Source organism: Talpa europaea (genome assembly GCF_964194135.1).
Source record: "Talpa europaea genome assembly, chromosome: 7".
NCBI classification, from domain to species: Eukaryota; Metazoa; Chordata; class Mammalia; order Eulipotyphla; family Talpidae; genus Talpa; species Talpa europaea.
Window position 1 is genome coordinate 80844827 of NC_140074.1, and position 24893 is coordinate 80869719.

Genomic DNA, 24893 nt, shown 5'->3' on the forward strand with positions numbered 1-24893 from the left:
CTGTATGCTTATGAAGGAAAGTATGTAGTCTGGATGTGTCTGGATTATGCAATCGTGATTCTGGGTCCCACAAAGGTCTCAAGTCATAAAAATGTCCTCATCTTTCAATATTTGCAAAACAAACAGCTATTGACGGGGAGAACATCCTTCATGGATGTCACTGCTAATGTGGAAACCGTCTTGTGGTATACGGTGTTTACGGTTTTCTTCACCTCTGCCTGAACTCTGGGAGTCTTTAAATATCTCATTTTGAGTCATATACACAAGGTCTCAGGATTCTCGGACTTGCTCCTTCCATCCTCAGTTCTCAGGCAATGTCCAATCATACACACTGCATTTGACTTTGACTCAATAACCACACACTTGAGGGAAACCTAAGTACACGTTTACTATTCACCTAGTGGCGGCTAGGTGGAATTGCAGGCATAATGACAAAAGGGAAATCAACTGGGTGTTGCTTGCCTTCAAACCCAAACCTGTGAAGGGAAGGGAGACCTCAGGGACCAGGCAGAAGGTACAAATAAATGAAACAGGCCAGGTGAGAGAGCACAGGTCTTGGCAAATGAGGCAACGCCTATTTAGTTGCAATTGATTGTCTTCTTACAAAAATGAAGATCAGAGTTGCCTCATCTTGATTGTTCGGGAGAAGCCAGAAAGTCTAATTTTAACATGAAAACTCTTGGTTCTGATATGCTAGCTCAATGATCTTAAAAACACTAGGTGAGCCGAATAATGCTTACAGAGCACCGATTTTCAGAGCTCTGCCACACAGATGCTGAATGCCAGCTCTCCTGACTGTAGTGTTAGACTGCCACTCTCCAGTCAGCATCTGCAACTGCAACAAAGGCTTCTGGGGCTGCCTGCATTACTATGCACACACAGCCATCGTCCTGAGTCATGAAGAAGAACTAGCTCTACAGGAAAAAGTGGAAGGCTCAGCCGAGCCACCCAGGGGTGACAGCAGGCGCTAAATAGCCGACTGCTCCTGCAGGAAGCCTTCAGGGCCCGGGAGGACTTTATCTGGCTCAGAAGCCAGGGCAGCTTCTCGCAGGACTTCCAAGTGCTCCTCGGCAGCCGACAGTGACTGGTCAATCCAATCCAGGCCCCCTGTCAGGTGGCAGGCATTCCTGGTCACCAGCACCAGGTGACTGACTGACAGGAGCAGAGCAGTTGTCCTGGAAAAAACAAGAGGATCAGGCTCCCTGGGAAAGGAGGGAGTTTTTGCCCAAATGGACAGACTCCAGACTAGTGTTCCACAAATCGGTGTCCCCTCCCTTTAAGGCAGGTGAATGTGTCATTGAGAGATGGTTCCATGCTCAAGAGAATGTGAGAAAGGTTGGGTTAAACAAGATGAGCTGAAGCGTTTCTCAGAGCCCTGGAGTTGCAGGTGAAGCTCCAAGGGGAGCTCCTAACAAGTCATCTCTCACGAACTTATTGAAGACCGTGGAGCCCATTTTCGGCAGCATACCCCCATGCATCACCCAGGGGAGTGTTCTGTGGGATGATGTGGAGCTAGTCATCCGGACAAGCACTTTGTCAACCACTTGTCTACTTAAAGACAGGAAACACATACCCTGACCTGGCTGAACCTGAATCATTATGACCCAGGGCTGATTTATCCCACTTTTTAAAAAATTTAATTGAAAATCAAATTGAGGATTTTTTCCAATATTGAAAGAGTCAGTGTAAAATCTTTCCTACTAGTGAGTGTGCAGAGCGCATGTGGGAATAGGATGCAGATTACTAGCCCATGGATACCACTGGGCACAAGGGGGTGGACAAAGAAGCCAGATGTATCATTACACAACATGTGAGAAGCTACCTGGCATCATTACACAACATGTCTGTGAAGCCATCATATAAACCCAAGAGACAAAAGAATCTGTTGTTTTTTAATAGGTTTGTACCTGGTACAGGAACATAATTTCAAATATCTTATCAGGGAGGATTGGGAGAGCGGATCCTGGGTGTGTCCTGTGGAAGGTGGGACAGCTCTAGCTGACTTGTCTCACTGCCCAGCTCACTAGGAAGCACTCATAGCTAAGGTGTGTCTGCCTCCCGGGTCCAAAGGGCAAAGAGAGCAAGGTAGAAATTAAAGGGAAGGAAGACAGACAGGACTGAGCAGCGCTGGAGGTTTAATCACAAAAATTCAAAATCCAAGACTGGCTCTCCCTTCTCTCAGGTTTCAGGAAGAGGACTCTTCTCTTGCCCAGCGAGGTTCAGCTCACCAAGGTGAGTGGTCCCCAGAGCCAGGCAGCCTCAAGGACCCAGCACAACAGCTCTGTCCTCAACCCCAACCACTGACCTCCCAGATCTAATAAAACGTGAGCCTCCAACAGGAAAAGACAAACAACCACTCACTCCACCCCTTACCGTGCGTCCAGGAGTTTCGGGTCCAGTGGAGGATACATCGATTTCACGACATCATCCACTCTAAGGGGAGGCAAAAGGGTTTCAGTATTTTGATTTTCTTATCTGTTCTTCTTCTTCTTCCTTGCTTTTTTACTTTTAGCTTATATATTTTTTTACATCATTTTTTATTTTTGCACAATGTATGCATTTTCATCTTGGTTGTAGTCCCCATACAATTCTGAGTCTTCTCTCTAGTGAATCCTTCTCTCACTACTCTTGCACTATTCCAGCCATGCAGACAGACTGACCTCAGGTTCAGGGAAGAGAGTATTTTGTTTGCTGATTTTGTTTTAGTTCCAGTGGTTCAAGTTCCCACATCTGGAATGATGACTATCAAATTGAAAAGGCAATATATAAAGTTTTATTGATGCCATTCACATTGAAATAGACAAAAGCTATGAAATACAAAGGGGGAAGTTTGAAGAAAACTCACTATTTAGTGGGACAGGTGCAATTTGGAGGTACTTTGCTTTCTTTATAATCTATTTCTGCAATGTTTTAACTATTAGAAGTATTTATTACTTTTGTGTTCAAAACAAAATGAACCATAGCTGAAGGTGGCTATATAGAACTAGGAGTGAAAGTGTAACGTAGGTTCCAATGGTTCCACTGGGACACATAGTACAGTTCAAGTTTTTTTTTTCCTTGAGTCAGGCTCAGAAAGGAACCACTACTATTTATTCTGACTTGCACGGTATAAGGATTTGCTTCAAATCCTTGCTTCTGGACCACTTGATAGTAAAAAAGTAATAGTACATTGCTAAGATTTCTAAATGCACATGAAAACAGATGCCCTTAAACATTCCTGTCAGCAAGCTGAGGGACTCATGAGGAAATGCAGGGGCACAGCACTCTCAGCTCTGTCTTAGGCAGCCCCTCCTCTGTAGTACCCTGGAGCGGAAGTCACTCTCCTTGAAACTAATATGCTATTAACACACAATATGGAATAAATGGAGTGAGAAAAACAATGGGGACCAAAAAATTTCAGAAGGAGAACAAAATGTGAGTGCAAAAAGACAAAGCAAGGACCCTGACAGGGAATATTCTAGGTGCTCCTTAGGATGGTCAGTGAGCACCAGGTCAGATCTGCCCTCTGAATGATGCCAGCCTCATCCTGGCATCACTGCTAAACCTGATCGGCCAGCACTTCACATTCTCAGAAATCTCAGCCTCCTTCCTCTTCCTGAACCCTCCTGACAATGCTACCTTACAGCCTGGTGTCACATGGCATCTAGGAATGGCTCTTAGCACTGACAGGAAGCAAGATGAGGGGCACATATAGGAGCAATGCTATCTTTGCCAATAATGGGTGGCCAGAAGGAATGTCTGGAGCTAGGCCATGCCTGGGTTTGGAGGGTCTTAAGGCCAGGGGCCCACTGAGGCTGACACAAGTCCTGGAACTACACCCACCTAGGGTCAGCTCCAAGAGAGAGCCAAGAACTGTTCTGGGCAAAGTGCCTCCCCTAAATTATCTTCCTCCCACTTTCTCAACTCACTGAATGCCCTGGAGAGACATCAGGGCACCAACTTTCATATTCTTTCAGAGAGCTGGTTCCCTAAGGTTATAGCAACAGGAAGGCAAGGGTCCCTGGAACTTACAGGAGTGTCAACATTCCCAGTAGGGAACACAGAGGCAGCCTCTAGGCAGTCAGGCCCTGTAGCTGATCAAGAAAGAAAACATCCCCACTGGACAACTCCAGGCTCAGGCATGTCCACATACCAACCACCAGGTGGCAGCACACACTTAGCACAGCCCTCCTCTAAGAAAAAGGCTTTATTTTTCTTCACACTGAACCCAAATGAGGGGGTGTAGCTGTTGACTACAATCCTGTTGGGTTTACTCCCACATGGGACTTTGCAGACAGCTTGGAATTTGGGAGATTTGAATGATGTGTGGCTTCACCTCCCACCCAGTCCTGGCTAAGACATGAACAGGATGTGGATGACAGCACAGCACCAAGGAGCGGGCCCCCCAAACTGGTGTCCGATACAGACACAAGCTCGGGACAGGGCAAGGCCAGGAAGTCATTGCAGAGAGGGGTGTGGGTGGCAACAGGAATGTGCTTACTGGCCCGGAGCCTGGCAGGAAGAGTGTCACAGGGAATGAAAAGAGCCCCAACTGGTAGGAGACTGTCAGCACCACAGCTGGAGGTTGGTGTGTTGGACCACGTTAGCTTCAAAGTCTCTCCAAGCCTAAGCCCCACTGGATGCTCTATAAATGCTTGAGACATAAACAGCTAAAGTTGCCTATGTAGATTCTTACAAGAGCCTGCCCCTGCTGGCTATCTCAGGCTTCAGGGTCTCCAGGCCCCCGGGGGGTGTGGAGCCACCAGGCCCTGACTGCTCACCTGGGACTGATCCGCTTGGCCACCACGATGATGTCGCTGACACTGGCTGAAGTCTTCATCTTGGCTCCTGAGCCCATTGTCATGGCAACAAGTTTTTCTGTCAGCGTGTGACAAATCTAACATAGCAGGAAAGAGAGAGGTCATGAGGGTGACCTAGTTCCCCCTGGGGCTTCTGCCACCCCCACAAAGACAAATATTGCTCCCACCTCAAGTCCCCCAAACACCTGGGCCCCTAATCTAATAGACAAATTGAAAAGTACACAGAGATGAGAGGAAATGAGGTGGAAAATGCAAAAGCCCAGTGAGGCCTGGTAAGGAGGGAGGGCCAGGGTTTCTGCTTCGAGAAGTCTAAGCTGAAATAATCTGTCTAAGAAAAATCATGTGCTCTGTTTCACCTTCTCACTTTGGGAGAAAACCTGCTTATCCTTTCTATTCCTTCACCCCTAGTTCATTCTTTCAAAAGGATCAATATCTCCAGGAAGCACCCTCAGAATCATGGCAGAACAAAGAGTATTCATGCCTGGGGAATATTCCAAAGTGTCACTTATTTCAACAATTTCCTACTATATCAGCAGGTTTGTCAATATGATGACTTATGCAGGAGAAAAGCAGAGAAAGGGCACCTGGCCTTTCTCTTCCTCCTCCAACAGTGCTGGCCACTCCCAGAGCTTTCCTCCCCCTCCCATACCTGCTCAATGTCAGAATCCAGATATGTGTCTGGTTTTGCAAAGAAATTTCATTCCCGGCCTTATACTTGGGCTGGAAATGGGCAGAAAGAAGCCCAAGTACCCATCCAGGAGACAGCTTAGTCCCCTCCCTGGAGCCATCGCCACAGGGACAGATGGCCCAAGAGGAAAGTCAGATTCCTCTCCTTTGAGGTCAGGTCCCCAGGATTCCAACCTATTCAGACTTCTAGCTGCGCCTTTCCCTACATCGGGTGCCATTTACCCTGTTCCTCAGATAGGCAGGGACAAGGCACAGAGCCCAGCATCAGCCTTCCTCCCCTGGCTGGGAGGAGGGAGTTGGAATATGGTACGATTGCTCTAGACATTATTCTTATCTATCTTGAATGACACCCATATCTAACCAAAGACCTTCGTGGTATTAAATAATTAGCCTGAACTAAATGTGACAACAATTTCCTACTAGGGATTTCTTTGTCCCCCCCCCCCCCCGCCCCCAAGAGAGACAGCTGAAGAAGAGATGGGATGAAAGACTTTAAAATATCTTGTACTAAATGACATGAAGAAAAGATAAAGCCGTCTTTTTTGAAATCCTGAATAATTACTAGACAGATAAGTGTGTGGTTTTCCCAGGTTATGGAAATGAAGCCTGTAATATTTCTAATTGGCCAAATATTTCAGTATTATCATTCTTCTCCTATCAGGTAGAACAGAATTCTATTAGGTAGGAGAGTATCAGGCAAAAATTAAAAACATGCTGAAACTATAAAAATTACCCAAAAGCAAAAAACAACCCCAAATACAAATCAGATGCAAATTCACACTTAGTCCTGGGGGCTGCAGCAAAAAAAAAAAAAAATGTGCCTTCAAGTTGAAGTGCTCAGTGCGTGCATGTTTTCAACCCTGACATTCTATTAGACTGACTATTATTATGGCCACAGAGGACCAGTCTTTCTAGTAACTGGAGAAGGTCCAGATGTAGAACCCGGCCCACTGTCAAGGCTGAGGTCTCTGTTCCTGGAAGAAGATGCTCAGGGAGAAGCTGGAAATTCTGGTTCCCTCTCAGCAGCTACATCGCCTCGGGGACACAGCCTTCTGCATTTTCAGGAAAACATGGCTAAGGGACTCCTATGCACTTTCCCAAGGGTCATTGTGTTATGAAGACTAGGTGAAATGAAGGGACTTAGCATTGTAACACCTAAGAGCCCATCCGGGCGGGAGTGGAAGTAAACAGCAGACACTGCAAATGGCAGGCGTGTTCAAAGGCCTTGTGCACAGCGCCCACCCTAAGGTCCCTTTCAACTCTAACAGTCTGTGCACACGGGTGCTTCGCTGATCCCCCCTTTAATTTAATGGAGAAATCAAAGAGTATTATTACCTTCAAGATGGCAATGCAGTGGGACATGAGACCCCTGGGAAGACAAGAAGAATTTATCAGCACTTCTCTGTAGAGGCCTGCCTCCCCTCTGCTCCTCCTCTGGCTCCGGCATAGCTGGACAGGGAAGGCCCCAGGGCTAACGTGACCATGTCTATGAGTTGAATGAGCAGGCACCTTCTTTCTGGTGTCCCTCCCAGTTCCCGCTGACTCCTGCAGTTAGCACAACTCCCCACCTATCAGGTCACGTTTTTTTTGTTTTGTTTTGTTTTGTTTTGAATTATTTATTTATACAAGAACTGGGGCACAGTCAGAGGCACGGGAGGGTGAGAGGATTCACCAGAGACAGAGAGGGGCACAGAACAGGCAGTTGGACCAAGGACACTGCTGAGGGGAGCAGTGGGCGGGGCAGGAGAGGTCTGCTGCACCATGTGGGGATCTCCCCGGCCAGCCAGGAATCGAACCCGTGCTGCAGAGGCTGCGGACAGCATCACAGCGTGGTGCTCAACCCGCTGCGCCACCAGGGAGGCCCCTATCAGGTCATGTTATTTTGGTTGCTGGTTTTTTTTTTTAAAGATTTATTTACGCATTCAAGAACTGGCGTACAGGCCAGAGGTACAGGGCGAGGTGGGGGGGCCGGGGGTTGGGGGGGGAGGGTGAGAGGATTCACCAGAGACAGAGCAGGGAGTAGAACAGGAAGACTGACAGAAATACACTGCTGAGGGGAGCAGCAGGCGAGTCAGGAGAGGTCTGCTGTGCCATGTGGGTAGCTCCCTGGCCGGGGATCAAACTTGTGCTGCAGTGGCTGTGGACAGCTTCAGAGTGCTGAGACTTAACCCCTTGCACCACCAGGGAGGCCCCAAATCACGTTTTTTTATAATTCTGAGTTTCTGATCCTGTGCCTTCTGCCCAGTACATCCTTCCCCTTATGCTTAGCCTGGTGAACTCTTCAACTTTCCAAGATCCAAGGCAAAAAAGACACCTACTTTGTGATGGTCTTCACAACATCCCTCTCTGTACCCCCAGGCAAACCTAGACTTTGCCTCCTCTGTGTGCCCACTGCACTGTGCATAAAGGCCCCCACCATTTCTAAGATGCTATATTTAGAATTCTGCCTCCCCAACCAGTTCAATATCTGCCCTGCACATAATGCCCATAAACATCTACCCGGTGCAGATGTTTATGGGCATTATGTGCATATAAACATAAACATCTGCCTGGTGCAGAAATGACTAAATAACGGGGAAATGGAATGGCACGCACTTCTCCACACACAGAGGCTCCTGCCACATGGGGAGATGCCTGAGGGACACTGAAGGCTAAGGCATCCCTAGAGCCCAAGGTCAACTTCATGGGTACCCCAAAGGACAATTTAGCACATCAGGATGACTTTATAACAACTCCTGCCATCCATTATGGGTCTTTGTGTTCAGGTCTACAAAATGGGGGTGGGGGGGACCTGGGAGCAGACACTGCCATGTCATCTTCTGGTCTCCCACCACCTTGAGTGCAGGGGGAATGGTGGCAAGTGACAGAGTGTTCCTGGCTGCCCAGCCACATTTTCTGGCAAAGGAAGCCAGAAAAGGGCCCCCCGAAGTCCTACTTGCCATCCCCCTGGGGACTACAGGAAAGCAAGTGGTCCCCCAGGACTTACGAGGCATCCTCAATCCAGTCTTCATTCTCCAGAATGGCCTCAATGTGGGGGTTGGTGATGACAACATCATCCAGTTCTAACTCCGAGGGTTCAGACTGGGTCTCCATGGCACCGATGAGGTCCACAATGGGCCTGCAAGGAAAAGCCCAGGTAAGTGGTTCCTTATAGATCACCCTTGCTGACCCTCTCCATAATGAGGACCACATGCCCCCCAGAAGTATAGAAGGAGTTAATAAGTTAAAGCAGTGGTCACTTGTCCTGGAGCCAAGCCTAGCCACAGTGGGCAGCTCAGGCAGGGCACATGGCTAGAGAGTGAGTCAAGAAGGCAGGCCAGGGGCACTCAAACCAGAGGAAAGTGAGACAGGACAGCAAAGCCACAGGAGAGCACAAGGCTGCAGCCCCAGTAATTATAGGGCTGCTCCTCCAAGATCAGATGCGTCCTTTGTAACTCATTCTCCCTCCATGCCTACCTCTCCTGGAGAAACCAGAGTTCACATTATCCAAATCTACCTGCACCCCCTGCCTGGTGTGCAGAATCACTGTTGGTGCACCCCAGGGGCCCCATCCCCTCCCACTTATACTGGAGAAGTAAGAATACTTTCACCTTTATAGGGTTCTTTAAATAATTGGATGCCACAGCCATGTTTCCACAGTGGCGCTTTCCTGGGTCACACATACAAATGACCATTTGCTAATTATTGGCCACTCAACAGAAATGCTGATAGGATTCACACAGAGGGGTAAGAGAAAGGAGGGGTTAGCTGACACTGGTCCTTTAAAAATTTACCCATTAAAACATCCCCAAACTGAAAAGAGGATCCAGCTTACAAAATATATTTCACATAAAATGCGCCACAGAGCAGCGAGAGAGAAATCCTCTGCTGGTATTTCACAGTGCCGAGCATCTGCTGCTTGGAAGTGTGGCTGGCGAGTAGTCATGGATTTCTGTTCCTAGTTTGGTTGGGAAGTTGTTCACATGCCAAATGAGGTAGCAGGGCTTTTTTTTTTTTCTTTATATTGTGTTTTTTAAATTAAGGTAACACCATATTAATAGTTTTAGTTGATATGTATAGACATTGTGAAATGATCACAATAAGTCTAGTTAACACCCATCGCTACACTTAATTACTATTTTTTTTCTGGAGATAGAGATTTTTAAGATCTACTCCTTTAGCAATTTTCAAATATCAAATAGCCACTTTTGCTGGGAGAACACATTCAGTCACGTTCTCATCAGCTCTGTGAGAGTCAGAGGCAGCTCAGGGTAAGGGGTGGGGCTGGGGGGACTTAGGAATGTTCTTAAGCTCTGAGGTCCTTATCAGGAAAGGCAGTCTTCAGGTGCCATTTTAGAACCAAAAATCTGAGCTTGAGTTGCCCAGCACCAAATTTCTTTTTCTTTTGTTGCAACACTGGGGAAGACCTCCACACCTTCCCCACCTTGGGCCTACTCACTTGGAATCATAGTGCTGCAGCAGGGCCCGAGGCCGGCAGTAACGCTGTCTGCAAACTACCACCAAGGCTGCAAAGGAAGCCAGGAAGATGGTGGCCAGTACACCTATGGCGACAATCACCACGGTCTCCATGATTCCAGACGATTCTCTCAGTCCCGGTCACATCCCCCTCATGGGCTGAAGCCTGAAAGAACACATGAGCAGAGAGGCCTGGTAGAGCAGCAGCAAAGAGGCAGGGGTAATTAGGGTGGGAGCAGTGGAGTCTTAACTCCCAGTGGGTTTCAGGAAGCTAGGATCCCCCACGTCACCTGCAGAGACCTGAGGGCCTGAACAGGATCAAGATGTGTTCTCTGTTTTGCTCCAAATTTGCTTTTCCTTAACAGTTTTGTGTCATTTAAGACAGGGTAGATGAGGAGAATATGTCATTAGGTGATTTCATCATTGTGCAGACGTCAGAGTGATATTACGCAAACCTAGATGGTACAGCCTCCTGCAGACCTAGGCTTTGTGGTATAGCCTACTGGGACAGCACTGTATATGTATGTGGTTTGATATTGACCAAAATGTTGCTAAGCGAATTGTGACTATAGTATTAAGAGATTGCTCCCCAGTAGGGCCAAGATGGCCTTTAAAACATTGAACAGAAAGAAACTTTCATTTATCAATATTGTTTTCACACCTATACCAAGTACATGAAAGAATGCCCACTCAAGAAGATTGTATTTTCTGAATATCTATTATTTTCCAGGCACTTATTATGTGCTAGCACTTCTACCATCCTATGAGGTAAGTATGATTATCCCCATATTACCGTTGAGAAAACTGAGTTTCAAGGAGGTTAAGTAACCTGTCCATGTTTATGTGGACAGGAAGTAGAAAGACATCCACTTAAACTTAGAGGGACATCCACTGCCCTTTTCCTTTCTTTTTTTTTTTTAAAGATTTATTTATTTATTTTATACAAGAACCAGGGTACAGGCCAGATGCGTGGGAGGGTGAGAGGATTCACCAGAGCCAGAGTGGGGAACAGAATAGGCAGACTGACAAAATACACTGCTGAGGGGAGCAGCAGGCCCGACAGAAGAGGTCTGCCACGCCATGTGGATTGCTCCACGGCCAGTGGGGATCGAAACAGCACTGCAGAGGCGGCGGACAGCTTCACAGCCTTGTTCAACCACCTGCGCCACCAGGGGAGGCCCCCTTTTCCTTTCTAAAGTAGGAAAGAGGATTCTAAATTTCTGGTTTCTGATTGTCAGTTTCAGTGTTGCAAACTTACATCTGCTGTTAAAGTGTTCCTTGCCTATTGCCTTTTTTGCTGAGAAGATACTTTCAACACCAACTTTAAACTCACAGACTAGAGGAATGGAGGGCAACTCAGAAACGTGTCTTCATGTGTTATTTCATTGCACAGCCCCTACTTGTGTCCCTCTGAGCAAGTCCCCCATCCTGGCTTTAATTTCTCCACCTGCAAAAAAAGGTGCTTTGACCTAGGAGTCTCCATGACCCCAGGACAATGTATTTCTTCTATTTGGACTTAATTTTATATTTGAGTCCAAAGACTCCCACTTATCATTCAATATGTATTTACCGGTCATTTATAATGCACCTAACTCAGGGCAGGTTTCTAGAGATTGGAGAATAAAACACATGCACCAAGTCTTAAGAGTGGAAGGAGTGAAGACAAATAAGCAAATAAACCATTGCAATGCCATGGGCCTTGCCACAAGCAGAAGTACAGAGAAGAGAGAGCAGATGGGCCTGCATGATTTTTTTCTGGGAAAACCTGCTTCACAGAGCAAGCAAGTGATGCTTGAGCTGGGTTTTGAAGGATGAGTAAGAGTTTGTCAGGTGGACAAGATGAGAGCTGGGCTGGCTGACAGTGCCAAGGACTTTCTCAGAGTCCTCAAATTTGCTGCAAGTTGGAGCTCAGTTGCCCACAGGGTGAGAAGGCTGAGGTCTGTCTCTCTTTATAGCATTGATTGTGTGTTAGAGAAGCAGTTATCCTAAGGGTCTGCCTCCATTTCTCTCTCTCTGTTTCTCTATACAGACCCTCCTAAAGCATTTCCTCCTTTAGTCCTTTTTCCTTCCGCCTCCTTGTTTGGAAAGTGGTTCAAAGCCCAAGTGAAGTGGCCAGAGGGCTCTGTCCCGCTCCATTTTCTCTTTCTTTCTGGTTCCCTTTCCACAGGCTGCTACTTTCTACTCTGGCTCCCCTCCAGGCTCCCCCCACCCCCATTCTTGGCATTTCCTTCCTTTGCCCCCTGCCCTAGGGCCTCCAGGCCCACCAGCTTTATTTCGCCTCCTTCCTGTGCTTCTTCGGTGTTCCTCTGCGAGTGGATGAGCTTTCGCTGAGTTTTTGCTGTCTTTCTCTGAGATGTGTCTGCATGAATGTTCCTTTGTGTCTGCATGAATGTTCCTTTCCATGAATGTTCACTTGAATGTTTTTCCTTTTCTTTGTGAGAATACTCTGTGTGTCGGTTTCTGTCTCCGCATCTGTATGAGCTTGTGTTGGCCGTGTACTCTCACATTCCCCTTCTCTCCAATGGGTTCCAAACCCACCAGAATGAAACAGACCCACGGCCCTCCCCCCTCCCCTGCCCCCAACCCCCAGCCCCCCAGCACACCCACCCACCCCAGCACCCCACACGGCGAGAAGGCGGGAGGCACTCCCACCCCAACGGGGCGCGCGCCGCGCGGTGCTCGGACGGGTCCCCGCGCGCAAGTTCCAAGTTTGTGCAACTTCTCTGCGCCGGGGCCGCGCCGGCGCCGCCACCGAGACCCCAACAAAGCGGCGGGCGGGCGGGGGCGCCTTCCCCCAGGCAGCGGCGGCGCGGGCGCCCGGATCCCCGCACCAGCCCGCCCGCCCCCACCCCGGCGCGCCCCGCTCCGACGGGGCTGGGCTCGGGCGGCCGTCGGGGCCCCCTTCGCACAGCTCCGGGGCGAGCTCACCCACCTCAGGCAGCGGCCGCCGGACGCACCCCCGCGGCCTCCCGGCCGGGCCCCAGCAGCTCGCCGAGTCCGGGCGCGGGACGCGCGGGCGGCTCCTCGAGCGGGGCATGCCGGGAAGGCGCTGGGCCGGCCGCCGGCAGCGAGATAAGTCCCCGGCGCGGCCAAGCCCCCCGAGGTGGTGTGGGAGGGGGAGGCGCGGGCCGGAGCCTCCAAATCCCCGCTGCCTGGCGCCGCCGTCCCCGCCAGGCCCCCGGGGCGGGCCGGGGTGGGGGCCGCGGGAGGCGCGGGCAGCTGGGCGGCAGTCGCTGGGCTCCCGACGGCCGTCCGGGTCTGTGCCCCCGCGGGGGCCGCGCGGCGGGAGGCGCGGAGGGTCCCCACCCCCACCCGGCCCGGCCCTCCCTCCGCTGGGGGCTGGGGAGCAGGGGCCGTCCCCGCAGTGTGACTGGTCAGGGACCCATTCTGCTCCGCTGCACGCTGTCGGGTGTCAGTCCTCACTGCCACGCACTAGCTGTGGACAACTTATTTCACCTCCGGACAACAGCGCTACTGCTTGTCAGCATCCTCAGAGTGGACATGGAGGTCAAATGACAGGATGCGCGCCATTTTAGAGTGCCTGGTCTAGTAAATTGTGAATCGGTGGTAGGTCTTATTAAAGCCTCCCGCCCGCACTGGGCAGTGACATCCCTAAGAATGGCACTGCCAGGTGCAAGAGTAGAAATATAGGAACCTGGCGGGCAACCTCACCCCTTCTGCTGAAAATCTCCATCCCATACAAAGGAGGGTTCCATGGACACACAGCCACCACCCTCCAAACTGCCTCGACAGGCCTCCACACAGGCTTAAAGATGGGCACACCCCAACACCAGGTGGTGTAAGTGGCCTTGGAAGGATGGGGTTCCAGATAAACCTTGGGAAGCAGCTGGGATTTCGTGGGTGGTGATTTCCAGAGTCTGGTGGAATAGGGGTATGATTTAGAATGTTTAGATGCCATCCTCTTTGGCCCTCGAACTCAGCCCAGAGAGGCAGAGACAAAGCCAGAGCAGGGCCAGGTAAAAGCCTGGGGCAGAGGGCAGGTGTAAGGTACCACAGGATGAAGGCTGGATGACAGGCAGCTTAATGCACACTTTCCAGACCGGTCACTCTAGGTTACATCCTGTCCCTAGAATGATTCGCTCACAGTTTAAAAAAAAAAAAAAGGCCTCTCCGGTGGCGCAGCGGTTGAGCGCTGGGTTGCGAAGCTGCCCTCAGCCTCTGCAGCGCTGGGTTCGATACCCTGTTGCTCTCCGGCCACCGGAGGAGGGTCCCACATGGCGCGCAGACCTCTCCTGCCGCCCGCTGCTCCCCTCAGCAGTGTATTTCGGTCCTTCTGCCTGTTCTGCCTGTTCTGCTCCCTGCTCTGGCTCTGGTGAATTCTCTCACCCTCCCGCGCTTCTGACTGTACCCAGTGCTTGTATGTATAAATAAATAAATAAATAAATCTTTAAAAAAAAAAAAAATCAGGAGCCTCCCTGGTGGCGGGAGGGGTTAAGATACAACCTAGGAAGCAGCTGCTTCAGCACAAGTTCCATCCCCAACCAGGGAGGTGACTCCCATGGTGCAGCAGACCTCTCCTGTCTCACCTGCTGCTCCCCTCAGCAGTGTATTTCAGTCAGCCTGCCTGTTCTGCTCCCCACTCTGTTTCTGGTGAATCCTCTCGTACACCCACCCCCTCCCTGCATCTCTGGCCTGTATCCCAGTTCTTATATGCATAGATAAATAAATCTTTGAAAAAAATCAGTTAATCACCAACATTTTTTAAAATCAGGAATTTCGCCTTTATCTCTAGATTTTCAGCTTTCCTGGGAAATTCATAGGATCTCTCAAAATGCATTCATCAGGAGCATTGGTCAGGAGGAGAGGGGCAACCTCATGTCCAGACTTGCTCTCCAGCCCCTCCCCCCCCACCCCCACTATATGCATTGTAGGAACAGGTACTCATACCTCATTCTTTTGGTTAAGTTCCTGGCTCAGTGGGCAGCTGAGGTTTCACCACACTAGCACTCAGGAAAGAGAGGGTTGAGGACTGAATTGCTCCTCCCAATCCACATACCCTTCTACATATGGCCTCTCCTCACTCAGTCTGAATACCAAATTGTGCAGCAATGGTCCCCAAATTGAGAGCTGAATCCAGTGATTAAAGGGGAGAAGTCAGTAGGTGGGAAATGGTGCTGACCAGGGTGAGGACAGAAGAGGCTCGGTTCCTGGCCAGTGGGCACAAGCTCCTGCTCTGCCCAGGCAAAGGGTGAACATTTGCTGAGCACCTACTGTGTACCAGTCAGTCACTGATGAGGCTTCTTATATGTCTTACCTTTTATCATCTGTCTTCTCACCAGACCCCAAAAAGCCAGTATAATTATGTTCGCAAGGAGAAAATCGACTCACAGGAGCAAGGAACTTACCTGGGCTCTTTCAGCATGTGAGTGGGAGGGCAGGAGGCCACTCATGTCTCCCCCGCACCAAACGCAGACCAAACCAGGATATTGCTAGTTGTTCCAGCAATATCAGCATGGGAACAAGGCAGGCTGTCATGACCCAAGCGACAGCTAGAACAGATAGGGCCACTGTGTCACAACCTCATCCTCTGTCCCTGGATGTGAGCAGGGCACACTGCTCTCCTGCCGGTGCCATCTCGATGTCCCACACCATTCTGTTTCAAATGGTACATTTTATTCTATGTATATTTTGGCACAATTCAAATTAAAAAGTGCTCATCACAGTGTGATATGGCTAATAATGGAGCCCCTTGATATTCCGCAAACATGCCTGCGCACCCTCCTCGGGGCATTGTTGTGTCTCTGCCTGGAGCCCCCATCCTTTATTCCTGTGGCTCACTGGCTCCCCTTTCCCCGGCATGTGCTCAAGACTCACCTGCACTGAGAAGTCACCCTATTGAAAGTAGCACCTCGCATCATCTGCACCCCCACCGCACCCTGACGTAGCTTCTATAGCACTTATCGCTGCCTGGCCTTGCACTGTTTGCTGCCTCTCCCCTTTCAGAATGTACAATCTTCCTCTCTTGCCCATTCTAGTATCTTTACCACCTTCTTTAGAGTCAGTGGAATGCTCACTTGCACTTATTTAGGGAGTGATGGGTAGGTGTGTATAAGGGGAAATAACATTCCTCAGGTAAGTTGGTTCAAGAACGACTTAAACACATGAAGGGAGATCCTGTATCTCAAAAATACTGACAATGACGTAAAGAACCCCACTCAGGTCTCCCCCGCACCAAACGCAGACCAAACCAGGAAATTGCTAGTGCTTCCAGCAATATCAGCATGGGAACAAGGCGCCCTCTCACTTACATGCTGAAAGAACTCAGATAAGTTTCCTTGCTCCTGGCATTTCCATAAAAAATGTAAACCCCTCTCCCCACCAAAATAAAATGAGTTTATGCATCAGTAAGGCAAAGTCATTTGGGTCTTCATGGATTATAAGATTCACAACAGCAGGGACTTTATTGTCTTGTTCTCTGTCCATGCCCAATACACAGAACAATGCCTGGCACCTAATAAGTGCTCAAGAAACTCTTGCAGAAGGAGTGAAAATAAAGCTCTGCTATGGTCACTGTTAGTCTTTAGCAGGATTAGGAGCCCGAGACCCTTAGCACCAGGAAGCCCACTGGCGTGGGGCTGCCTGGGGAGCGAAAGGCAGGATGGTTAAGCATGGGGCAAACACCCAGAAGGGTAAGACACCAGCACTGGAAAGAAAGGAAGATTGATTGGAATAAAAGGGTCCAATTTTAAATCCTTGGCATGACTCTGAGTCCATGTTTGATTTCAGGGTTCGGGCACTTTGATGGGCTAGGGAATGGTTTTTCAGGGAGAGAGAGGCCTGCTGGGGTGTGGTTTATGTACACACAGGTCAGGCCTTCTCAGAGCTGTGGGCGTGGACAGAAACCACGGTGAGGCCATTCCCCCCACCCCCCACCCCTACCAGAGTGAAAGCCAGCAACTCAACTGCCAGGGCAGGCTGGGAGGGTGCAGGAACAGGAAGTGGAAAGAAAGAAGGTTGGAGAACTGGGCTAGCAGGGTCGCGCAGGGCCAGGACCCACGGGGGCAATGGCATTTGTGAGGGCAACTGGACCAGGGGCCAGAGAGATCGCAAAGAGGATTTCCCCCAGGGGACATGAGGGCATTGCACCTGGGCAAGGCCCGAGGGAGAGGGCTAGGAAAACTATACTTGGCACAAGCACGCAAAATCTTCAAAGGACTTTTCTGAAGGAGCTCTAGAGAGTTCACAACCTTCCTCTCTTGCCCATTCTGATATTTTATCACCTTTTTTTAGAGTCAGTAGAACTTTCTTCTGCTCTGATTATTTAGGGAGTAATGAGTAGGTATGTACAGGAGGAAATAACATCTCATATTTTATTTAAAACCGACGAGTTTGGGGCCTCCCCGGTGGCCCAGCGGTTGAGCACTGGGTTGCGAAGCTGCCCACAGCCTCTGCAGTGCCGGTTCAATCCCCGGCTGCTCCCCGGCCACTGGAGGAGGGTCCCACATGGTGCGCAGACCTCTCCTGCCGCCCGCTGCTCCCCTCAGCAGTGTACTTTGGTCCTTCTGCCTGTTCTGCTCCCTACTCTGACTCTAGTGAATTCTCTCACCCTCCCGCGCTTCTGACTGTACCCAGTGCTTGTATTTATAAATAAATAAATAAATCTTTAAAAAAAATAAATAAATAAAACCGATAAGTTTGGTTCAAGAATGGATTTAATGCGATCAGCTGTAAACCTGACCCATCAGCACTGTCTCTAAATGGTTCTGCAAGAGTATATCCATCACAGTTCTGCTACTTTTTAGACTTTAGGTGCCAGACCTGTGCCATGTGCTTTTCATAGATACCATAATTATTACAACAGTCCCTTAAAAGAGGCATTATTCTCCCTCACTTTACAGATAAGGAAACTGGAGCTCAATGAAGCTAAATCTGTTTCTACAGCAAGTAAAGGGGAGCCCTGGGCTCTGTACTACAGTTGTCTGAAAGATGCACCATGTCACCCGGCCCCAAGCACCATGTCAGCCTAGCCCATAGTCATACCCCAAATACCTGGTTCTGAAAGACCTGAATTACCATATTTTCAAGATGCCATTCACTACTCTGTTCCAGGTGCCTGAGAGGTGGCACCGTATGTAACTGACTCAGCAACTCAGGAGGCTGGCCTTATCTTCACTTTACTTTACAGGGATACTGAGGATCTGGGAGGATCAATGACTTGTCCAAGGTACCATAGCTAGAAGTGACCGAACTGGGAGGCAAAGCCAAGGCGGTCTGACTCCAAGCCCTGTCTGTGTGTCGGTCTTACACCCTCCTCCTGCTGTACTCTCCCTCTGATGGCCTGTAAGGGACATCAGTCATCACCTCGTTTCTGCTGAGTCCCCTCTAGTGAGAGGAAGCTCACCTCTAATGGATTTCATCATCATTAAGTTGTTTGTTTTGCCTTAAAATTTATGAAATACATTTGGGAAAATATCTGATAGTAATGCCTTAAATCAAAGCATAAGAAACACTCTCACATACATTATTTTCATGTACTCTGACTTTTGCCACCATCCTGCGTAGCACCATTTTACAGATGTGGAAACAGTTGTTGTCAAGTGATTACTTGACAAGTTCAGCAAAGACCCTTTCCACAACACCACGACAACCCTAAGTTCAAAGTCAAACTCACACTGGTGTTAACGAACTAAATGATGGGAAGAGGGTTAGAGGTGAGTTGAACAATATTCCTCCATTTCTTGACCACCTTAGAAGCCATCTGCCACTGCACGCTCCAGGGTTCAGGCTCTGTGACCCTCAGCTCACGCCCTTGTACTTGGACTTCAAACCTGCGTTGCTAATAACCTTTGAAAGTGAAAGGTAAACATCAGGGCCCAGTGAAGGGTAACCAAAACAGTTGAAGTACCTTGGGTCATTGCAAAGGGGGTTAGGTATCCTAGCTCAGTCCCTTTGTGTTTCCCCTGGGTGCAGCAGCCCTTACAGGATACCTAACTCCTTAACCCTCTAGTTAAACCTAGTACCTATCATGGGCGACAGGACAGGAAACCTGGGTTTTCCTCCAGACTAAGTCAGCTAGATCCCCGCACTTAGAGCAGGAGAACTGGAGCCAGAGGCATTAGGACATGGTCAGATCCCTGAGGATATTCAACTCTCAGGGAAGGTAGAGAGAGGAGAGTCTTCACTCAGCTCGAGTCAGCTGGGATGACAATTTCCCAGGACAACAATGGACTGGATGAAGCCTGCATGACTACCTGACATTTGTATAAACACTAGCCATGTTTTGGGAATGTCCCAAAGCCATCGTAGGATGCTTTTCCTAAATCCCTAGGACAGCAGAAGCCTAGCAGAGGAGCCCAGATCTAACAGCCCCAGCCTGCCTTCAGTGCCCAGACTGTCCACTTGTGGGTACCCATCTGCCCATCCCCTCAGAGAGCCCAGGGCCAGGGGTACAGTATCCTTCAAGAGACAACCTTGGGGTGAATGCAGAGGGCTTCAGTGCCTCCCAGTGGAACTGAACACCCCCTGATTATTTTATACGAGGTTACTTCTGCATTTGCTGACAACCCACAACCAAGGAGATGCATTTCAAGGAGTGGTCACTGGGTGTCACCACTGCATCTTAGGCAAGTACCCTCCTGGGTTAGCCAGCCCACCTGCAGGGAGGCGGAGAGGCAATCCACTGAGACTCAGTTTACAGGCCTGACCCCAGTGCCATCCATGACTTCCACGATGCTCTCATTCCCGGCCCTTCTGGACTGCATGGTTCTTGGTGGACTTGTTCCCTCGCCCCTTTCTCCTCCACTCGGTTGGCAGAACCTGACTCTGCATTCTCCACCAGCAGGGCAACAGTTGTATCCAGCTGGAAGTTTTGAAAGCAAGGCTGGCTTTGCTTTAGATTCATGAGCACAGAAACTCTAACAGGCGCACATTCTTAGCAGGCCATCTGCCCATCAGCGTCCAGGTTTCCCATTCCAAACCCTTACCATGCTTAGCACCTGCTCTTCATGTCACCTACCCAGGTTTTTTCAGACCCCCAACGTCTAAGTTTATCATCTGTTTGTTCTTGCTGCTTCTAAATTATTGCGTTTTTAAAATTCTATAATTGTATTGTTTTTATCCACAATTGGAACCAGCTTTTACACTTGGCACTTATAACACACATGCTATTAGGCTGAGTGCTACATTAATAACCATGAGTTTGACACTCAACGAGCAAATAGAGCCCTTCCCACTATATATTTTCATTCCTAGAAGTCAAGGTAGGGGTGCTTACATTTTAAGAAAAAGCATCAGTTCATTCCTTTGCAGCAGCCACCATCCTGGAGCTGAAGTATGGAGACATAATGGCAAGCAGAGTGTTACAGGTTGAATTGTGTCCCCAGAAAAGATAACAGGTAAGCTCCAAACAGGGAAGAAGCATGCCAAAGCAAAATTTAAATGCCATAGACTACAAACATAACACCCACACACAAAAGAAAATGCTTTTCTTTTTTTCACAAATTAAGTCAGAGGATGACAACAGAGAACCCGGAGACCAGGCAGGTGGCACCACGACTATCACAGCAGGTACCTCTCTTCCAACCCAGCCTGCAATATAGCCTTTTTTTTTTTTTTTGACAAGTATGATTGTCTCTACAACAGGACCATTCAGAAGCACTCCATTTATTCAAAAGCTCTTCCAAGAGGCTCTCTGCTTGACTGCTTCGAGGATCTCTCTGCTGGTGACGGCTCTTCTGTGGTAGTGGAAGGACAGCCTAACTGCCTCCAGGCTCACCTGCTCCAGCAGCCAGACCTCCAGAGAGCACAGCACAGCCAAGACCCAGGAGCACCCGCTGAAGTCCGGGTGGACCTGGGAGAAAAACAGAATAAGGGTGAGACACAGAAGGGGAGGCTTCCATAGTAAGCATATTCTGAGCCAGCCCAGCAGTGCTGGCTTCCTGGATTTGTGCATGTGTGGAACACCCAAAGCATCAATGGTTGGGATGTGGTGAGAGCAATGAAGTTGTTGTACCTGTCACATGATCTCTGAGAAGGAGGGAGGAGGGGGATTTGGAGCTGATGGGAAAGATAACTCTTAGTCTGGATAATACAGACTAACTGGTCACTTCAGATTTTATGCCTGTGTTTCCTGATAGAAGTAGAGTTAACTTCCAACCTTCTGCAGATGGAAAATACAATTTCAGTTTAGCTGATATTTTCAAACTATCATGCAAGCATTTTGTTTCAACACTTCAATCCCCAGCCTTACTTCCTGGTGCCAACATGATTTCTCCAGCCAAGCTGAGAAACTTGCTCTTTCTCAGATGTGTCCCATGTTTTCCTGTCTCCATGCCACTGTTTATCTGTCATCTCTACCTAGCATGCCTACACCCAACTCCACCTTTCAAATGCTATCCATACTTGAAGGCTCCTCCCCAAGGGCCCCACCTCCTGCTTATCTGCGTTCCACACAACCTCACGGAGCCCTCCCTCCCCCAGGCCCAGAGCACTGTGTTCTCAGAGCCTGTATCGCCTGCTGCCTTATGTCATGAGTGTTCCAGTCTCCACTTTGCAGAGAGGCAGCTGGAGTAAGGGGTCAAAGGAACGCTGACCTGACACCCCCCCCTCCCCCCAGGCCTCTAATCCTGGCTCTGTCTGGACATGAGACATTATGTAAGCAAGTCATATCCTCACCCTGGTCTCAGTTTCTTCTTTGTGAAGACAGACTTGATTAAAGTGGGATTTGCAAGGGCTCTCCAGGTTCCAGTAATTTACAAGTATTTCCTCACTGTCCCCTCCCACTGCGGACTATGAGCCTCTTCACAATGGAGACTGCATCGCTTCTTGAGCTCTCACAGCAGAACTGACGTGCGCTTAGACATTTATCCAACCGACATCGTGTTCTATCCTCACAGCATCCTGGGAGGCTGACCCAAGACACAGATCTGACTCTTGGGAGCCTTAAAGAAGCCGAGTGGCCTGCCAGACCCAGTTAAGGTCAAGGACAGGTCAAGGAAAGACCAGTGCTTAGAGGACTGCTCAATCCAGACAAATGCAGACTCCCCAGCAGTGGTTCTCAACCGGGGGCCATTTTGGCTTCTAGGGGCTACTAAGCAGTATCCGTAGACATATTTTGGGTGTCACAACTGGGAGGGAGGGTGCTGCTGGCATCCAGTGGGTAGAGGCCAGGGATGCTGCTCAACATCTTTCAGTGAAAGGGACAGCTCCCCACCAATAATGAATTACCCAGCCTCCAAACATCAACAGTGCTGGTATTGAAAAACCCTGCTCTATGTCACACACCCTCACTCTTAGCTTTCCTTCATCCCAATTCTCTCTTCTTCCAAATAAGCAACAGATTCCAAACAATATTACTGGAATACAAAGGGTTTGGTAAAATTACGCACAAATACTCCATCTTGCTTTGCTGTCATGAAGCAAACTCCAGAACCTAGTCTTAGCACATCTTTCACAAAATCTTTTTACTCTTTCCCATAACTTCTTTTGAAGAGGAAGCCTTTCCTAATTTCCTACAATTTGTCTGCTAGGGCATGTGGCTGGGCAGGCAAGAAGAAGGAATTAGTGAGCCTACCCACTTAGCAGAGTCTAAGCACCCGAGTGTTAGTGCAAATGAGGTGGCGAATCCCCTCTCTCCAAGAAAAGGGAGGCATTCAAGAATCAGTTTACAGATTGCCTGTCAACAGATACAAGAAAGAGACACTAAGAGCTCAGGTGTTCGGAGTTGCTGCCAGCAGAGCGCACGCCAAGCAGGAGGGGCGGCCGCCAGGAGATCCTATTTGGAGAAGCTGTCTATACATAGCTTTTCAGGAACTCAGTGTGTGAAGACTCCTGTAACAGAGCAAGTTCGAGTTAAGAATACACCCAGGGGGGCCTCCCCTGGTGGCGCAGCAGTTGAGCGCTGGGCTGCGAAGCTGCCCACACCCTTGCAGCACCAGCTCGATCCCAGTCAGTCAGTTGAGGGTCCCACATGGCGCGCAGACCTCTCCTGCTGTGCCCGCTGCTCCCCTCAGCAGTGTATTTCGTCACCTTACCCGTTCTGTTCCCTGCTCTGGTGAATTCTCTCACCCTCCTGCACTTCTGACTGTACCCAGTGCTTGTATAAAATAAATAAATCTTAAAAAAAAATACACCCAGGCCCACTACCGTGGTACCTGGCTCAGCCATTCTAAGCTTCCCCAGAGTCCCAACTCACTTGCTTTAGCAGTCTCCCCATGTAAACAAAATAGGCCTCCTTCTTCTTCCATCTTTTCTTCCCAAAGGCTGAGCTGACACACTTGTGTTTCTTTTTCACTGGGATGTGAATTTTAGTCTTCTTCTTAGGGGTTCTTAGGCCATGTAAGCAAATGAAGTACATGTTGAAGGCTGAACCTTTACACTCTGGGTTACAGCACAGACTGAAGGGAAGTGCATGTTCGAAAGGGCTTATAGGGAGAGCTGGAAGGCACTCTTTTCTAATAAACTTGGTGATTGGTGATGGCACCTGCAGGAAATGAAGGCTCTCAGCAGCCTAACAGCCATTAGGTGTAGAGTCGAAAGCAGAGGCTTTTGTGGCATCCCCGCACAGAGCTTGAGGAGAGAAATGCAAAATCTTAAGCTCTCTTCAGTTCTCTCTCACTTGATGGAATGGCCATTGGTGTACCAGGCTACCCTTAGCGTGGAAGTTATTCTTTCTTCATGCCCGGCTCTGGTCACAATGATTTCAATTCAAAAGAACTAGGAGTGGGATTCTAGAAGCTGTAGTTTGCTGAAGGGTCTCAGGTGAATGTAATGACCAGTCAGAACTGAGATACACTGACCTATAAAAACTTCCCCAAAGCACCTACACATGGTTTAGGGTTGGGTGGGAGGAGCAGGTATTCATGGACATTACACTTATTCCCTTGTATTTGTATTTGCATTGGGAGAGAAGCGTGCCTCCCAAAAGGCAAGCATATACCTGGTTACACAAGAGTAATTAGGAACTCAGGTAACGAAAGTGTGAAAAGAAAAAGCAGGAAGACACTGTACCTTCAAGATTGAACTTTGAGAAACTGTAGATAGAGCAGCCACAAACTCCCTGCAATTAGCATATCAGCTCAACTACAAGGAAGTGACCAGCCTGACATGAACCAACAGATAAGTAGACACCAGAGGACTGGGGTGTCAAAAGAAACAGGCCAGAACAGACTCTCTTTCCTCGTCCACCTAGTTATGAGCTACATCAAAGTCCCACTGGAAGGGACTGGTGGATAAGAGCACTGTCAGTCACATGTATTGAGCCCTAGCTATGTCCCAGAACCCATGCTAAGTGCTTAACATTCTCGACCTTACTTAGTCTTACTGCTGTGTGCCAGAAGAGGACACTGAGTGTCAAGGCCTTAAGTGACTTGCCCAGGGCCACATACAGCACACAAGGTGCAGAACTAGCCCCTGAGCCTTTGCTTCTCACCCCACACTCTATTAGCTTCCCAACATGAACACCAGAATCCTGCCATCCTTCCAGTCGCCCCTGTGTGCTCCATGCAGTTGCTACCTGTATTTATTCCTTGATGGAGAAGTTTGAAGGTAACCACAATGTAAGTTCAGTTCTTCTAAATGCATGCTTTGATAACAACATTGACAACAGAAGCTAAACTGGATGCTTAGATGAAAGGAAAAAAGATTCCATACTACCTGGTTGTCAATCCATGTCCCATCAACATCCCAATGCCTTCTCTCATTTCAACAGTTCCATCTTCCATTATTTCTCAATTTAAACAAGTAATACATGTACGATTTAAACAAGTAATAGATGCAAACAAGTAATGATGAAATAAATTGGAGATTTTAATGCAAAGCAGTGGATATAAACTGGCAGTTATCAAGGCTCCCTGGGATGGAACTCTTCACTGGACTGGGGAATGGAAAGGATCAGGCCAGGTGGGAGTTCCAGTACCAGTGCTGAGACATCCTGAGGATGCTGGGGGTCACTGGGGAAGGGGAAGAACAGATGTGGTGTTGCACATCTGTGCA

General features: G+C 48.9%; 2 protein-coding genes across 2 annotated transcripts; both read right to left on the reverse strand.

Moving 5' to 3' along the window:
- Positions 1–967: 967 nt before the first annotated feature.
- Positions 968–10055, reverse strand: TMEM98 (transmembrane protein 98; the record flags this gene model as incomplete). The annotated part of the gene is made up of 6 exons (XM_084238780.1): positions 968–1175; positions 2374–2433; positions 4761–4876; positions 6822–6855; positions 8473–8604; positions 9925–10055. The coding sequence occupies 6 exons, from the start codon at positions 10053–10055 to the stop codon at positions 968–970; spliced, it is 681 nt and encodes a 226-aa protein (XP_084094906.1).
- A 10513-nt stretch (positions 10056–20568) lies between these two features.
- On the reverse strand, positions 20569–23256 carry H2BN1 (H2B.N variant histone 1; the record flags this gene model as incomplete). The annotated part of the gene is made up of 2 exons (XM_084237839.1): positions 20569–20751; positions 23095–23256. 2 exons carry the CDS (start codon positions 23254–23256, stop codon positions 20569–20571), a joined length of 345 nt encoding a protein of 114 aa, XP_084093965.1.
- Between the last annotated feature and the right edge of the window lie 1637 nt (positions 23257–24893).